We start from the raw sequence: 18,698 nt of genomic DNA, 5'->3' as shown, positions 1-18,698 counted from the left end.
ATATATATTTTGGTTCCTAACCCCCAAAATAATTAAATCTAGCTATTGAACCAAATACAAAATATTTGATAAGGTAAAAATAAGAAACATTAAAATGCTGCAATATTAAAGTGTGATCTATCAATGCAGAATTTGAGTTTTCAGGGTGCTCAGTATTTACTCCTTTATCAACTAATTCCATACAAAAGGCAATGCCTATCTAAGCTGACCAAAAAACAAAAACAAAAACTACTTTGGAGGCTTACAAAAATATTGTGAGGTGTCTATCTTAACCTCACATAACTATTTAAGAGAATACAAATTATTCAGAGAAACAAGAATGAGAAGCATAAAAAGCCAAGTACGATTTCATGCTAAATAATACGGGAAAAACCATACAAACTGTAAGAAAGTAAGGAGATAACAGGATGGCAATGGAGTGGTATGGGCCAGTTTCATTAGGGAGAAGGCTGCTAAGAATAGTAAAACGTTGTTTAGGTAGGATGATAGATTTCTACAGAAAAAGATTCTAATAAAAGCATGAAGTGGGCATATCTACAAGGAAGAAGTGGGAAATAATCAGTTTGATCAGCCAGCCATACCAAATTAATTTTAAGGTGTAGTAAGAGATAAAGTTAGATGAATACGATGAGATAAAATGCCTTGAGCATGCAGCAAAGACATTATTGAATGGACTGTTGAACAGGACAGTGTTTTAGAAAATTAACTTGGCGGTACTGTGCAGGATGCATTAGAGAGTGAAATGACACTTTCCCCTCTCCTCTCACCTTTGTCAGACTCCTTCTGATCAACATCCTTCTAACTTCACTCTAGCTATCCAACTTTATTTCTAACCATTTTCCAACATAGACACACCACTTCATTGGTCAAGGCAGTCTACATTATGGTGTTCCCTCTTTTATAACACTGTTTGCCTCCCAGAGAAACTCTGGTTTAAAAAACACACTTCATCCTTCAAGGTTTAGCTCAGGCACTATCATCTTTGTAAACACTTCAGTTACTCTAAGTAGCTGGTTCTCAACAAGGGAAGCATCATCCTGCTCCTAAAGGCTTCTGGAACATAGATGGTGGTGGTGGTGGTAGATTTTTAGTTGTTGGAATGACCAGAGTGCTATAGGCATTGAGTGTGCAGGGGCCAGAGACAGCAAACATCTGGCAATGAAAAATGATACCTTTATTTTGCCAATCCTCCTCCACTCATTCCCATGGTAATCATTGCTGATGCCAAGCTTGGTACATATAGCCTTTCACACCTCTCTCCATGTTTATAAATCATGGACAAACTTATATACACATATATAAGAGATTTGCTATTGTTATAAGAGAGATCATATTGTATTCATCTTTTAGCATTTTGCTCTTCTCACCTAATTTTATATATACATGGAAATATAAATTAATAATCTTTTTAAGAGTTACATGATATTTCATTACTGTAAAAAAAACAATTTATTAAACTATCTCCCTGCTAATGGGCATTCAGGTTGATTTCAGGTTTTTGGGTTTTTGCCATTAAAATAATGTTGAAAGAAACATCCTTGTGAGGCTTTTATATCTACAGAATTTATTGCCAGGAGTGGACTTGCTGGGTTGAAGGTATGTGCATTTTATTTTGTTTTATTTTAAGACAGAATCTAACTCTGTCACCCAGGCAAGAGTACAGTGGTGTGATCTTGGCTCACTATAGGCTCCATCTCCCGGGTTCACGCAATTCTTATGCCTCAGCCTCCTGAGTAGTTGGGACTACAGGCACACACCACCATGTCCAGCTAATTTTTTATGTTTTTACTAGAGACAGGGTTTCTGGAGTGCAGTGGCGTGATCTCGGCTCACTGCAACCTCCGTCTTCCCAGGTTCAAGCAATTCTCCTGCCTGAGCCTCCTGAGTAGCTGGGATTACATGCGTGCACCACCAAGCCTGGCTAATTTTTGTTTTTTTTAGTAGAGATGGGGTTTCACCATATTGGCCAGGCTAGTCTCAAACTCCTGATCTCAAGTGAGCAGCCCACCTCGGCCTCCCAAAATGCTGAGATTACAGGCGTGAGCCACCGTGCCTGGCCATATTGTCTTTTTAATTTTGGTCATTCTGACAGGTGTGTAATGGTATCCCATTTGGTTTTCCTTTACATTTTCTTCATTATTAATGTGGCTGAGTAACTCTTCATGTTTACTGGTTATTTGGATATCCTCCATGAAGTGGCTATTTAGGCCTCTTTTTTTTTCTATTAAGTTATCAATCTTTATCTTCTTGATCTGTAGTTCTTATATTTCTGATATTTTCTTTATAAAAATATGAAGTAAGCTTAAACATTAATGCCTTTATGGCATGAAATTCAGCATTTACTTAAATAACACTTTTTCTTCTGTTCCGACAACTTTCACCAACAATATAAAATTGTTTTGCCCCAAAATTTATCCAGCTCTGATGACAAGTATTTCCCAGGAAAATTATTTATAAAAGATCAATACGTATTAAAAATCATTACATTGTTAAATTATCAAAATGGTCTTCACTGACTACTCTCTGTAAATTAGACTCATCATTCACAAGCCCGCTGACCCTCCTAATTTTTTTCATAGCAGTTACCACCACTTGGCATATTAGATGTTTATTTGCTTATTGTCTTTATCCTCACTACAAAGTAAGCTTAAGTGGGGCTTTGTTTTGGTTATCACTATAATCCCAGCACTTAGACTAGTACCTAGGAGACAGTAGGTGCTCAGTAAATATTTCTCTAATGAATACATAAATTATTCAACAATTATAAGAGCTATAATAAAATCCAACAATTATAAAAGCAATAATAAAAGTATATATATTGTCTATTTTTTAAATTATAAAATAAATTAAGAATCTAATTTTAAAATTACAGACACATTTACCTTGGTGACAAAATATATATGTATTTTTTGAGACAGGGTATCACTCTGTCACACAGGCTAGAGTGCAGTAGCTCGATCTCAGCTCACTGCATCCACAACCTCCCGAGCTCAGGTGGTCCTTCCATGTCAGCCTCCCAGGTAACTGGGACTACAGGCACGCACCACCACATCTGGCTAATTTTTGTAGAGCCAGGGTTTTGCCATGTTGCCCAGGCTGGTCTCGAATTCCTGAGCTCAAGTGATCCACCCGCCATGGCCCCCTAAAGTCCTAGGATTACAGCCACGGTGCCTGGCTGACAAAATCGTATGGTATTTTTTCAACCTAGGAGAAAAATCACAATGTTATTCTAAGAATTTCTTTCTTCTATTCATTCTTAAGGCATAAAATTCTATCACTTGAAATCCAATGGCTAAACAGATGTCTTTTCAAATGGACACACTTTCTTCAAACTAATTACAAAATTATACTCTATACTTCTAATTTTATAACCTTGCTTTATTTCAGGTTAAACTTGAGATACAAAAGCTCACGTATTATTTAAAATAGATAATATGTGTCAATTATGAATACATTTTTCAAAATGTAATTAAAGGATCCATGTGCAACTTCTGTTTCAAAACTGCTCAAATCTTGTCTGTGAATTTAAAAGATGACACTATTCAGTATTACAATAGAAACATTGAAATATCATTAAGATAGACTGAAGGTGAGCTCACTTCAACAATGTGGCTTTTAAAGCTATGTCTTCACTCAAATCATGGCTATTTGGTAACTAGTTTATATTAGTAATCATAATTACATCAATCTCTCTTCACATAGAGTTTTTTAGATAAAAGTATTTATGGCTCATCAATTTTAATAAATCTATTTCTAAAGTTTTAAGTGTGTGATATACACTGCATTAAAAAAATCAAGAATTTTACCATACTAACCCAGCAGCTCTCACCTCTCTGTTTTTCCTCAGTTATAAAAAGAGTAAGTTGCATTGCATGATTTTGAAGCACCCTCCAAAGTTTAATAATTCTGGGATACTTTTTAAACTTTGTCAAATTAGGTCTATCAGAATTTGATTTAAAATATTTGAATATTAGTATAATTCTACCAACATGTAAATTCCCTAACACTTAAAAATGTATGATGGTGGAAAATTTGTTATTTACCCTAAAAGATTTGAGATCTACTTTTACTAACCTTGACTTTAATTCTAGAAATATACCAGATATTCTGTACTGCTTCTCCATTCTCATAAAAAGCAAACATTAAAAGTGTAAAAAATATCCTGTATTTCTGTAAATGCAACAAATCTTTTGTTCTGTAAGCAGAACAGAATGCAAAGATAAGGAAATAGACCACAAAAATCAATCAGGACAGGGACCACTATATCCCTAACAACCTGTACGGTGCATGGTATTTAAATAATTTCTGACTTTAAATTTTAAAAAATGAATAAATTAATGGCACAGCTCTTGACTTGAAAGATTTTAAAATCCAGCAACAGAGGGTCTTGAATGAAACTCTTACTGAATTAAGAAGAGGTAAGTATGTCCTTTATTTGGTTGAAGTTGAGGTTTTTGAGGTGAGGATTTACAGATAATATCTTAAGATTAATTCGGCAATGGTGAAAAATGGATTTACAAGGGAAGATACCTCATAAGGAAACAAGTTAGAAAACTCTACCATGTGAGAGGCACAGCTCAAACTTGACTGGAAGCAACAAGATCTGAAAGGGCGGTAGAAGTTGAAGATTTTACAGAGACCTTATAGGATGGCTGTGGCAAATGGAGAGGAAAAAGTCAAAGATGACAGCATTTTCAAATTTGAGTGACTGGAAGAAGAACACTAAAATTAACATAAGTAAGGAGGTAAGGATATTGTTTCAGGAGGATTGAGTGCGGCTTTAGACATGTTTGGTTTTAATTATACATCAAGCAATCAGACAGCTAGGATAGGAGTCTAGAGCCAAAAATTAATCTATTTAAGAAACCGGAAATTTAAAGTGTGAACAAGTGAGCCCTGGGTTAACACTGGTTATCTTTGTATTCTATTCACTCGATACCACAAACACATGGCACCAAAATTTCTTCTGTAATAAAAAAAACTTATAGTTTGGAATTCAAAACTAAGATTTCTAGCACCATGTTAAATCTTTCACTTTGTTAAAAACAACTGGGAAATACTTCTAATTTAATCGGTAAATGAAAATTTTAAAATGTCAAATTTAAATTCAGGCCGGGTGCAGTGGCTCATGCCTATAATCCCAGCACCCCTGAAGGTGGATCACTTGAGGTCAGGAATTCCAGACCAGCCTGGCCAACATGGTGAAACCCCATCTCTACAAAAATACAAAAATTAGTCGGAATAGCAGTGTAGTTCCAGCTATTCAGGAGGCTGAGGCAGGAGGATCACTTGAACCTGGGAAGTGGAGGCTGCAGTGAACCAAGACTGTGCCATTGCACGGTTGCTCGGGCAACAGGGCAAGATTGACACACATACACATACACACACACACAATTTAAATTCAGTTGTATTATACCAAGAGATCTGGCTCTACAAACCACATGGTAGACTGAAAACTAAGCAGTCAAGAACTTTGATATATGCTGAAAACTGAAGATGACTTCATGGTAAAAGCCATGTAATATAGGGATTTTATTTCTTTGTGTATCCTAAATAAACCACTGTAATATATACCTATAAGTATAAGAGGGAAGATCAAGATGAAAAAAATCAAGGCAAAAAAAGTAAATGGAGTAAACTTTAACCTTTAAACTAAACTATGTCCCTTTACCATATCACATACAATGCAGGAACTGACATTAAATTTAAAAATTATAATACAGCATGACGAAGATACACACAGAATGCATACGATAAGCTAAGATATAGCAAGGCAAGCTTAGACAGCTGCAGAGATCAAAGATTTATTTCCAGTCAACCTGGAACTCTGAGTACAGTGAAAGCCCCCTTTTCAGATGAAACCTATAGATGGTCCACTAAAGAAAAAAGTCAATAATTATAAAAATAATAAATACATTCCTTTAAAGATGTTATTTTAACTTGAACATATACATGCACATTCATTTGTAAATCTTTTCATATAGGGTTAATGCCATATATTTGATAGGGGTCTCCTACTGAGTTTGGGTCCTTTTTCTTGCATAAGCTGTACCCACAATGATCCATCATCTATGATTTCCACTTATGGTTTCTATAAATGGAAACAGAACTTAAAAGCACTTCTGAAATAATATGAATACAGAATCCATTAGACCAGTGGTCTGTCCACCACAGGAAAAACTTGTGCCAGATTGTAAATTAATGCATCGCTTTCTTCAAGGAGAAAGTCTCACCATGAAAACAAAACATTTGCTGAACCAGTGTGCATTAGTTTGCCTCATGTAGTTAATTAATATTCTAATGTGCACTCCTTATATCCTTGAGGACCCCTAGTAGTCTGAAGACCAGGTAGCTGGTTTGATGGCCTTTGACAGGCCCTGCTTTAGACTTTGATGACTTTTTCCCTAGTCTCTTACAATTATCCAGCCTTTATCCAACTTGATAGAATTTTTAAAATAACTCATTTATATAGAGGCATCCCAAAGCATTCAACTTAATTTTCATAGGAAGAATTCTCTTTTCTTTACACTTTCATCAATTTACATGTTTACTAATGTTTTATAATTACTATAACAAGTATAACTGTTAAAAACAGGTTTGTGAATAAACAGAACCAACTTCTGGTAAGTACTCAATTCAACGAGTAAGCAGAGATGTACAGGTCAGCTATGGAGCTGCCTGCTTACCCATGAGTGTTCAGTTGGCCCATGGTATCAGTAAGTACATTTTACAGCAGAAGAGTGTGCATCAGGTTAGAGCTGTCAGTCAGTTCAGAAGCAGTTGGTGGAGAGTGCTTCTGCTGTTATTTTCCCACATTATCACTTATTAATGGTAGCCTAAGTGACACAGCAGAAAGAGCCTGAGTCAATAGCTAAGCCACTCACCAGCTAGCTGTATAATTTGGGCAAATCACTTCACCTCCTTTGTCTTCAGTTCTCTCTTCAGTAATAGGATTAAGTAAGTGGCACATCTAAGTATTGAGTAATGGTCAGGATTTATAGCAGCAGCTACTATCTCTTAAGTGCCCAAATGAGCACAATAATATATAAAATACTTTACACTGACTGGGGCATTTTGTTGTCAGAAAAACTCTGTCCAACAGGGGTCATTCCTGCCCCCAGCCCACCACTCCTTATAGATGAAGATACTGAAGTGAGATTAATTAACCTGACTTAATACCTATATCTGGTGAGTGGCAGGGTCCAGGATGGACCCTAAAAACCATATACTTTCGAATACACCACACTGCTTCTTGCTTTCAAAGCAAGAAGTATTCTCATTCGCTACTCAAAAATACCTTGTGAGGCAGGTAGAGTAGTTGTGCAAATGAGGAAGTAGATTGAGAGTATAGTTGACTTGGACAAGGTTAGATGTCTAGTAGAGAGTAGCAGAACAGACAAATTCTTTGCCGATAATATCTGACCAAACTAAAAGCAAGTAAGGCACAAAAGGCAGCGGGGAGGGGGAACAGAATACCTAAGGAACACATGATTTCTTAAATAAGAAGAAACTTAAATTAAGTTCATCGTAACTGCAGTTAAATGCCAAAATGACATTTATTCACCAAGTACAAGTGCCTCACAGATTTCTCCCTACTTTGCTCCCTCCCAATTGCTGCTGCTGTTTCTTACAAAGTACTGGCCCACAGTAACATCAAAAGAATCGTTTTATTCCACAACTACCTATCAGTACTGATACCTGGTAGTAAAGCAAGGGACATTTTAAAACTCAACTAAATTAATATTATATAGCCTTTATTTTAAGCTCACCTGTAAAAGTTATTACAGCTGATACTACTATGATATAACAAAATCGTTACTTTTGAAAACAGTCCTTCAGCTTGATGACTGGTAAAACACAAGGTTCCCTTGCTATCCACTCCTTAGATTTTTGTCAATGTTAAGTACATATTTGCTGTGCACAAGGATGAAAACTGTAATATCATTAAAAAAATGATGGAAAACCACTGCTAAATTCTTGCCTGATCCATTACAGTTGGCATGTGCTGAGACACCCAATTATCTTATGTGCCATAAAAAGTAACAATCTGGATAACCACAAATTTGTCTTTTACTGACTTCAACCAAATCCAGAAGTGTTTCTGTCTTTCACGTAGCTTTATGGTGATGGAGATTAAAAAAAATTTTTTTTGAAAAGTAATGAATCAGTACTCTCCAGACACAAGTATAATCAATTAAAGTTGCCTGGGCTCTCTGATCACATAATAAGCCAATCACAGATCAACTTGATTCTGCTGTAGGACCAATCCGGATTTTGTAAATTATATATTTTTGTTAGAACAGCATAAGTCAGGTAGGGAAAGGGTAGTAATGGGCAGTGAAAGCAATAAAGAGGAGAAAATGTGAAGCACTATTTCTCAACTGCTCATAATTAGAAATGGTTAATCACTACAAAATGTTAATTAAACCAGTTAACCATTAAAGAAACTGCCTAGCTTGCCCTAAAACTAGACCCAAAGAAAAGCCACCAATAACCTGTTCAATAATTTAACTACAGCAAAAAGCAAAATGAGGATGTTAGTGGTCAAATGGAGATTAGTGGAGATCAGTCGAGGCTAGAATTTCTTAGTGTTAATCATGCATTAGATTAAATCCAATGTTCTTAGGAGGCACTTCAGAGTAGTCCTCCCAAACTCCAATGGGGGGAAAGAGATGACAAATAAATTTAGGACAAACTGATTCAGGCCTCTCCAAAGAACCATGCAGAAACCAGGCCAGCAATTCTAAACTCCTGCGGAGCATGGACTTGTGTATTCCTTCTTTCTGCTTATCAGAGAAATAGCTCCCCAAAGAAAGGCAAATATTAAGCAGAAATGAACCAACCAACTTCAAGTCTAAATCCTCTCTTATTCTCCATGCTGTCGCCAAAGTAGCCTTCTAAAGTGCAATTCTTGACTATATCACTCTACTTAAAACATTTACTTTTGTTTGTTTTTGATCAGCTACAAGATAAATAAAAGCTAAGATCTTTAGCATGGAATTCAGGATTTTTAATGATCTAGTAGTCTTTGCCTGCCTTTCCAGGCTCACCTTCCTCTCAACTTATTTCACTTTCTCCATTATAAAAAAGAGTAAATGGGCCGGGTGTGGTGGCTCATACCTGTGATCCGCAGCCCTCTGGGGAGGCTGAGGGGAGCAGATCATGAGGTCAGGAGTTCAAGACCAGCCTGGCCAATAGTGAAACCCCATCTCTAGTAAAAATACAAAAAATTAGCTGGGCGTGGTAGCGGGCACCTGTAATCTCTGCTACTCGGGAGGCTGAGGCAGGAGTATCACTTGAACCTGAGAGACGGAGGTTGCAGTGAGCCAAGATCACACCACCACACTCCAGCCCAGGTGACAGAGCGAGTCTCTGTCTCAAAAATAATAATAACAATAATAATAAATTTAAAAAGAGTAAAAACACACTACATCAAAATAAGCAAAAGAAATATTATGGAATACTTCTTAATGAAAGGCACTGCAGATAATACAAGTATGAGTAGAGTTAAGCTTCAGTTAACTCTTTTGGCTCTGTTCCCTGGCCATCTGTAAAACTAGGTACCTCAACTGTTACTAGGTAACACTACTTGTAGTAAAAATGATCCCTGTGATTAGTAAATTTGCATCAAGACTCAAGAACTATAAATGAACCGAATCCAACTTACAAGGGACGTGAAGGACCTCTTCAAGGAGAACTACAAACCACTGCTCAAGGGAATAAAAGAGGATACAAACAAATGGAAGAACATTCCATGCTCATGGGTAGGAAGAATCAATATCGTGAAAATGGCCATACTGCCCAAGGTAATTTACAGATTCAATGCCATCCCCATCAAGCTACCAATGACTTTCTTCACAGAATTGGAAAAAACTACTTTAAAGTTCATATGGAACCAAAAAAGAGCCCGCATCGCCAAGTCAATCCTAAGCCAAACGAACAAAGCTGGAGGCATCACACTACCTGACTTCAAACTATACTACAAGGCTACAGTAACCAAAACAGCATGGTACTGGTACCAAAACAGAGATATAGATCAATGGAACAGAACAGAGCCCTCAGAAATAACGCCACTTACCTACAACTATCTGATCTTTGACAAACCTGAGAAAAACAAGCAATAGGGAAAGGATTCCCTATTTAATAAATGGTGCTGGGAAAACTGGCTAGCCATATGGAGAAAGCTGAAACTGGATCCCTTCCTTACACCTTATACAAAAATCAATTCAAGATGGATTAAAGATTTAAACGTTAGACCTAAAACCATAAAAACCCTAGAAGAAAACCTAGGCATTACCATTCAGGACATAGGCGTGGGCAAGGACTTCATGTCCAAAACACCAAAAGCAATGGCAACAAAAGACAAAATTGACAAATGGGATCTAATTAAACTAAAGAGCTTCTGCACAGCAAAAGAAACTACCATCAGAGTGAACAGGCAACCTACAACATGGGAGAATATTTTCGCAACCTACTCATCTGACAAAGGGCTAATATCCAGAATCTACAATGAACTCAAACAAATTTACAAGAAAAAAACAAACAACCCCATCAAAAAGTGGGCGAGGGACATGAACAGACACTTCTCAAAAGAAGACATTTATGCAGCCAAAAAACACATGAAAAAATGCTCATCATCACTGGCCATCAGAGAAATGCAAATCAAAACCACTATGAGATATCATCTCACACCAGTTAGAATGGCAATCATTAAAAAGTCAGGAAACAACAGGTGCTGGAGAGGATGTGGAGAAATAGGAACACTTTTACACTGTTGGTGGGACTGTAAACTAGTTCAACCATTGTGGAAGTCAGTGTGGCGATTCCTCAGGGATCTAGAACTAGAAATACCATTTGACCCAGCCATCCCATTACTGGGTATATACCCAAAGGATTATAAATCATGCTGCTATAAAGACACATGCACACGTATGTTTATTGCGGCATTATTCACAGTAGCAAAGACTTGGAACCAACCCAAATGTCCAACAATGATAGACTGGATTAAGAAAATGTGGCACATATACGCCATGGAATACTATGCAGCCATAAAAAATGATGAGTTCATGTCCTTTGTAGGGACATGGATGAAACTGGAAACCATCATTCTCAGTAAACTATCGCAAGAACAAAAAACCAAACACCGCATATTCTCACTCATAGGTGGGAATTGAACAATGAGATCACATGGACACAGGAAGGGGAATATCACACTCTGGGGACTGTGGTGGGGAGGGGGGAGGGGGGAGGGATAGCATTGGGAGATATACCTAATGCAAGATGACGAGTTAGTGGGTACAGCGCACCAGCATGGCACATGTATACATATGTAACTAACCTGCACAATGTGCACATGTACCCTAAAACTTAAAGTATAATAATAAAAAAAAGAAAAACAAACAAACAAAAAAAAGAACTATAAATGAACCATAAATACCTCATAAGGAAGCTATAGCTTTGACTTCCCTGTGATGGCTCTTTTTAATTAGCATAGCTTTTACAGAACCCTGGAAACTCAGTCTATGGAGTTGTGTAAGAGACACTGGCTCCTGTGGGACCTGGTTTGTTTGTTTTTTCTTTTTTTAAGCCAAGGCAGCTCCTGCACCACCTAGTGTGAGCTTCCTCTGAGGTGCTGCCCAGATGGCTATGAGCTGCCTGCGTGGACTGCTGTGAAAATCACTCCCACTGAGGAGGAACATTTGATGCTGCCCTGCTGGCAAACTATGATTCCTGTCTGATAGCCTTCTGAGTAAACAAGCTTTCTGAATTTGAAGTTTAGTTAAACCCAAGAAAACCCCTTCATTTGCACAGAAACAAGTGTCTAAGAGTCTTAATATGACATTCCAGATATTCTACAATCTGAATCTAATCTCATACACAGCTTTTACTCATATTCTTTTTTTTTTTTTTTTCTGGGAAATCCTCTTCAGGTAACATATACCATCTCCCCATAGTTAATCTCTTCGGCCACTGATGAGGTGAAGCTATGGATATTTTTCAAACATGACGAAAGGAGATTATCGCATAGTTTGAAAATGCAAGGGAATTCTGCAAGCGAAGCTACATACACAAGTCTAACAGAAAATGATAGAAATTTATTGAGAATAAAATTAGATTAAATTGGTGAAGAGATATGATAATAGCATGTTAAAATGTAAAATGTCCAGATAAAGAGTGTCTAGGAGACCAGTTTGGATGGAAGAAAAGAGCAGAGCTAGGTAGTATATTAACATGTGCCATTCTTCCTGCATTATTACCCACGAGGAGAAGCCAGGAAGCTCTGTATCAGGATCAAAGCAGATGACTTATAAGAGTTAGACAATTCAGTCAATCCTTACCCTGGGAGAGGAAGAAGGGATGGATGAAAGGATTACAATGGAGATGGCATTTGCCAGTGTTCAGGGAGGGAATATCGTAGTTACTTAAGTCAGATCCAGTTATACCTTCTTATCCTGATTATCATAATCAGCCTGTCCCACTAGAATGTGCAAGCTGATGTTAATTGTGTAGAACTTTCCATGGCACCTCGGTTTCTTTGATTGAAAGCTATTATAACTGCCTCTTTCTCTACTACAAAGTTGTCAATTACACTAATTTGTTATACCTTAGAGTCAACTGCATTATTTCCTAAGTCTGGTGGTTAAGAGCTTACAAAGACAACGCACTTAAACATTTTTAGATTGTCTGAAATTGCTAAAGCCTCTAGTTTCAAGTTCATAAACTCTTAGATTAAAACATCCATGTAACAGCAAAATAGAGAAAAATTAATCAATAGAGAAAAAGAAGAAAGAAATACATGTGCAGAGAGAGACACTAGCAAGAAATCACATAGACTTGGAGAGAGAGAAAGTAGCCCTAGCTCCTAGCTGTCTGTTATTGGTGCCAGTTGCTTTGAGGCCCAGCTGTACTTCTTGCCCCTGGACTCTGATACAAACTATATTCCTTTTCTAACATAACATTCCTTTTGCTTATGCTAATTTGAGTAACATTGTTTAATTTGTCATGAAATACTCCTTAAGTCCAAAAAGGCAGAGAGGAACAAAGTGTAACAGTTTATATATTTAGTATTTTTCACTATTTTATATATGTGTGTATACACATCATTTACATACTGTATATGATGCCTTAAACAGAAAGGGAGAGAAAACTCAAGTATAGCTATTTTGTATTGTGATTGTAAACTCCCCACTTATTTATTTATTTATTTTTGAGATGGAGTCTCACTCTGTCGCCCAGGATGAAGTGCAGTGGCGTGATGTCAGGTTACCGCAACCTCTGCTTCCCGGGTTCAAGCGATTCTCCTGCCTCAGCCTCCGGAGTAGCTGTGATTACAGGCGTGCACCATGATGCCCAGCTAATTTTTTTTGTAATTTTAGTAGAGATGTGGTTTCACCATGTTGGTCAGGCTGGTCTCGAACTCCTGACCTCAGGTGATCCGCCCACCTGAGCCTACCAAAGTGCTGGGATTAAAAGCGTGAGCCACTATGCCCGACCCTCATTTATCTTTTTATCCTCACAGGCCTAACACAGTGCCTTATACACTTTCATATATTTATTTATTTATTTATTTTTGAGACAAGGTCTTGCTGTCCCGTAGGTTGGAGTGCAGTGGCCTGATCATGGCTGACTGCAGCCTTGACCTGCCAAGCACAAATGATCAATCATCTCACCTCCCTACCCCCGCCCCCAAGGAAGCTCGGACTGGAGGCACATGCCACTACACCCAGCTAATTTTATTTATTTTTTGTAGGCATAGGGTCTCACTACGTTGTCCAGATTGGTCTCAAAACTCCTGGACTGAAGAATCCTCCCACCTTGGCCTCCCAAAGTGCTGGGATTGCACAGTCTTGAGCCACTACACCTGGCCCCTTATACACATTCAACAAACGTTTATTGAATGGACATACAATTTAAAAAGAATGAAATTCATTTGGCCAAAATAACAAACTTAATTGTGAAGTTCTCAAAAGCATTTCATTTCAAACTAATAAAAGACGTTCTTTATAATTCTCATTAGCATAATTCTGTTTAAACACACTCACATACACAAAGAAATGCCGTTTTCTGTTTTCTAAATAGAATACTGTACTGACATATTTGGCTTTTGATTTATTTAGATTCTGTATTAGTTCATGGGACTCTGAAGCCTCTTTAGTAGTCATTAAGACCGTTCACAGACTATTCCAGTTCTCCTCTTTCTGGGCACATGGTAGAAATGCATTTCCCCATCTCCTTGAAGTTGGGTGTAGTCAAGTGACTTTTGGCCAATGAAATAGCAGTGGAAGTTAAGTGTCACTTCCAGACAGAAGCCCTGAAGAGCCAATGTACACCAGGCGCGGTGGTTCACGCCTGTAATCCCAGCACTGGGAGGCTGAGGCAGGTGGATCATGAGGTCAGGAGTTGGAGATCAGGCTGGTCAACACGATGAAACCCCGTCTCTACTACAAATACAAAAATTAGCCAGGCATGGTGGTGGGCGCCTGTAATCCCACCTACTCGGGAGGCTGAGGCAGGAGAATCACTTGAAACTGGAAGGTAGAAGTTGCAGTGAGCTGAGATCATGCCATTGAACTCCAGCCTGGGCAACAAGAGTGAAACTTCATCTCCAAAAAAAAAAAAAAAAAAAAAAAAAAGCCAATGTAAAATCACCAAATCCTTTTCCCTGTCCTAACAACTGCGGAAGCATGTGTTGAGATACAGCCTCCAACAGCCTGAGACTGACCATTTGTAATGGAGTTCTCTTGCTGACCTGCTTCAGCATGTAGTATAACAGAAAAAAATCTTTGCTGTTTAAAATCAATAGGATGTGAGAGTTCTTTTCTTACCACAGCATAATCTATCCTGCCTGGTATACTCAGCAAACCCCTTTCTCATAAATGGAGTGAAGCAATGAACAGCTCTGGCCCTCTATTTTCAGAATGGTATCATTTTGTATAGCACTATCATTTAGAGAATACTTTGGAATGGAAGTGCCCCTCATTATCCAAACTCATCATCCGAACACAAGAACCGAATGGATTCTGATAAATTTTTGGACCAACACCTCATTCTCTCAACTCTCTGTACTTGCCATCTCGAACTCTGGAACCAAATACATTGGGATAGGTGCAATTCCTTGCCTTCCATACTCTTGCCACCTGCACTCAGGAATGGAATAAATTTAGACAGTGAAGGATTCTTGATACATTATTTCATTTGTTCTCTTAAAGCTGTTTTTCTACTACCCAGTACCCAGTAGATTCTCAACATTTATTCCATAAATGAATTTATGTGCTCTCATCATTCTAATTTTACAAATAAGGAAACAGATTCAGGGAGGTTCATCAACCTGCTGGAAACAACCCTGCACATACAGCAGTGACACAATCCCAGACTTTCTGGCTTCAAATCTTCGCTCTTTCCACTCTGTACTGTGTTCTCTTAGGTTTCTCATAGCTATGGAATGCTTATGATTTGATAGTAAATTAACAGTACAAATAGTGTTTGTGATAAAAAATGTCAATCCCATATTTACATCCAAGAATAAAGTCATTCCTCAAGGACTTCAACTTGCCTATGCCTAGTCTAATTCATAGACACTAAGTACCCTGAAGCACAGAAGAAGGTGCCCTAGAGGTCCTTCAACAGGCAACTTGCAGAACAATGAAGAAATGTGAAAGAATTCGGGGGAAAGTAGTGTTCTCCTTTGCTATACAGTATGTTAAAATCCCGACTTTTAGATTATCTTCACTTTGGTCCTTACCAAATTGGCTAACTTCAACTCTTTGCTTTCCAATTCTCATTAAACCTCAGTTGTAAGAAATACTAATGAAGAACTGCCTGAAGAATAGATAACTCATCTTTTTTTATTTTTAGAGATGGAGTCTCACTGTGTTGCCCAGGCTGCAGTGCAGTGGCACCATCTCAGCTCACTGCAACCTCCACCTCTCAGGTTCAAGCGATTCTCCTCCTTCAGCCTCCTTAGTAGCTGGGACTACAGGTACGTGCCACCACGCCCGGCGAATTTTTGTATTTTTAGTAGAGACGGGGTTTAACCGTGTTGGCCAGGGTGGTCTTGAACTCCTGACCTCAAGTGATCCACCTACCTTGGCCTCCCAAAGTGCTGGGATTACAGGCGTGAGCCACCGTGCCCAGCTAATTCATCTATTTTTCTAGGTTCGGTGGTCCTCAATTTGTGTTACATAGTCATATAGATTTGGAAAATATTACAAAATACATCCCGCTTTAAAACAGCAACTTGAACATTAGTATAGTAAATCTCCAAGAAATTCTGTAGTAAAACCAATTTTCTAATCTAGTTATCTCAAACTTACTTGAGCTCAGAATCTTGTTGCAAGAAAGGAAATATTTTCTCATTCCTTAGAACACAGTTTGGGAAATACTGTTCTAGATCATTCTAAATGTTATAAATGGATCAAGTGACTCCACTCCCTCAGAAAACTTATTAACAGTTTTATCACTCTCCTGTATTGAAAAACACTGTCATGCAAAATTCACTATTTTCCTTAGGGGCGTTTTAAAGATATTGTCAACTGCATCCCATATCTCCTGTTTTCATTAGGGCCCAGGAGGAAAATACGCCTCTCAGGCCTCATTACTGGAAAACGCCTTGGTTAGGGCAGAACTGGTTTGTTTCTAATCTTGGAATTAGAAACAAAATGAAACTTTGTTATTTATCTTTTCAAGCAGGGGTCTCACTATGTTGCCCAGGCTGGTCTTGAACCCCTGAGCTCAAGCGATCCGCTCGCCACGGCCTTCCAAAGTGCTGGAATCACAAGCGTGAGTCACCGCGCCCAGACAAAACAGGCTGAAACTTATGTTGTTCCTTTTTCTCTTTTTACCTAGCTCCCAGGAAGCCCAAGGCCCAAACTGTGACTCATCTCTAGTACAGGATCTTTTAAACAGGAACTTGGTATTATCTTTTTTCTTGACTTTGTGTTCTTCTTTTCCTGCTGTACCTCAATTTTCCCATTTAGTTTGTTTTATCCTATGGTACTACATGGTCGCTAGATTGCTTCAAATTTATAGTTTCTGGAACTATATATTGTACATATTGCATCTTCTTACAATTTCATGTTGATTCTGCCCTCCCTGCCCAATTACCCAACAACGTCAGTGTATTCATCTTTGTGTAAAAGTATTCACATAAGTCATAACAAGCCAATAGGACATACACATTCACAATGCAGTCAAATCTGTAAATGCTGAAAACCAGAAGAAAAAAAAAGGTCATGATTGGTTTTTTGCCGCCAGAGGTCTAATAACCAAAAAGAGTTATTAAACTGTTTCCTAACAGGAAGGAGAATCAACATTTATTTAGCACCAGCAGATGCCAGGCACATAACAGCAGCTCATTTTTCAAAGCAAGCAGGAGGGGCATCCGCACATCTAACCTCTGGAAGAAGACACCAGAAACAGAATATTGGGAGGGTGCAGGAGTGGGTGGGGTGAGCCTGTCTGCCCCTTTTGTACCTTTTGAATTCTGTGAACTTGTCGACTACTGAAGAATATTTTTGAAAATGAAATGAAGCGATAGAAAACGACAGTAACGCTTTACTCTCTGACATAGCAAGCTTTTTCCGCCAGCTTCTGATCCCAGAGCATGCACTGAAATAAATGCCTAAATGCAAAAGTTTCACCAGGCACGCCGGGTCTCGGGAAAATGAAGTCCCCGTCTTATTCTCCACACTCCGGAGGCGAGGGTATTATTTAAAAGAAAAGCTTAAAAACTTAGGTCAAAATTGCCTGCAAGTAATAAGGAGAGGAAAAAAAAAAATCCGAAATGGTTTCCAGTTTGTTTTATTGGCAGGGACAGTCCGGGAAAGCAGCAACGTGTGCACCGCAGTCCGCTCCTCACTGCCGGCCACCAGCACCGCGTCCACAACTTTCTACAACTCCAGGGCGGCCCGGGCGCCGGCTCCCGCGCTCGGGGGTGCGCAGCGGGGAGGCCGGGCCGGGGTTCGAGCCCCGGGCGCGGTGTGCGGAGGCCCCCGTCCGGCCCAGCCCCTCCGGACCCGAGGGCCTCGCAGCCGCCTCCGGGAGGGGCAGCGTCTTCGCGCCCCGCGCGCTCCGGGAGGCCGCAGCGGGGCGTGAGAGTCGCGTGGGGGCGGGGAGCGGGCCCTGCCCGAGGCGGCCCCCTCCCCGATGCCGAGAAGGAAGTCGCACTTACCGCGTCGGGCTCCGGAGGCGGCCGTGGGTCACGGCGGGCCGGGGCGGCCAGGCGGGAGGAGCGGGGGAGGCGGGGGCCGGGGCCGGCGAGCTGAGTGGGATGCTCGGCCCCTCGCGCGCCCCTAGACCCGTCCGGGCAGCCTCATCCCCGGCGCCGGCCGGCCCGGAGCGAGCCACTCCCGCTCCGTCAGGCGGCGCCAGGCCGGGAGGTCAGAGGCCCCGGGTGGCCCCGGAGGGGGCGGGCGAGTAGGTGGGGGTAGGGGACCGGTTAGCCCGTCAGTCCCAGCGCGGCGCAATCGGCTGCCCGCCCCGCCCCCTCCCGCCAGGCCCCGCCCCCTCCCCGGGTCGCGCGCCCGGAGAGGCCGCGGCCGCCACTGCCCCGCCGGGGGTTTCTTTGCTCTCCTGCGCGGCGTGGGGGCGGCCCGAGCCGGGGAAGGGGGTGGGGGAAGGGGAGTGTCTGTGGCAAGAGGAGCTAGTGGGGGAAGGGGACGTCAGGCTGGGCGGGGCTCTGGCGAGGAGGGGGCGTGGCG

The 18,698-nt window shown here is 40.1% G+C and overlaps 1 protein-coding gene across 8 annotated transcripts in view; it reads right to left on the bottom strand.

The window, feature by feature from the left end:
- Positions 1 to 18,462, bottom strand: part of KLHL5 (kelch like family member 5) — an 83,481-nt gene extending 65,019 nt beyond the window's left edge. For 2 of the 8 annotated variants that reach the window (XM_063808720.1, XM_063808724.1), the window contains exon 1: positions 17,473 to 17,630. In XM_063808720.1, coding sequence (XP_063664790.1) covers positions 17,473 to 17,567 — 95 coding nt within the window. In that variant the 5' untranslated portion in view covers positions 17,568 to 17,630. Of the gene's footprint in view, positions 1 to 17,472; positions 17,632 to 18,169 lie in introns of those variants that run through there. The other 6 variants (XM_063808723.1, XM_009447513.5, XM_063808725.1 and 3 more) reach the window with 6 other exon arrangements.
- Between the last annotated feature and the right edge of the window lie 236 nt (positions 18,463 to 18,698).

The sequence above is a fragment of the Pan troglodytes genome, chromosome 3, assembly GCF_028858775.2.
Source record: "Pan troglodytes isolate AG18354 chromosome 3, NHGRI_mPanTro3-v2.0_pri, whole genome shotgun sequence".
Taxonomy (NCBI): Eukaryota; Metazoa; Chordata; class Mammalia; order Primates; family Hominidae; genus Pan; species Pan troglodytes.
This window is presented reverse-complemented; position numbering and strand designations above follow the sequence as displayed.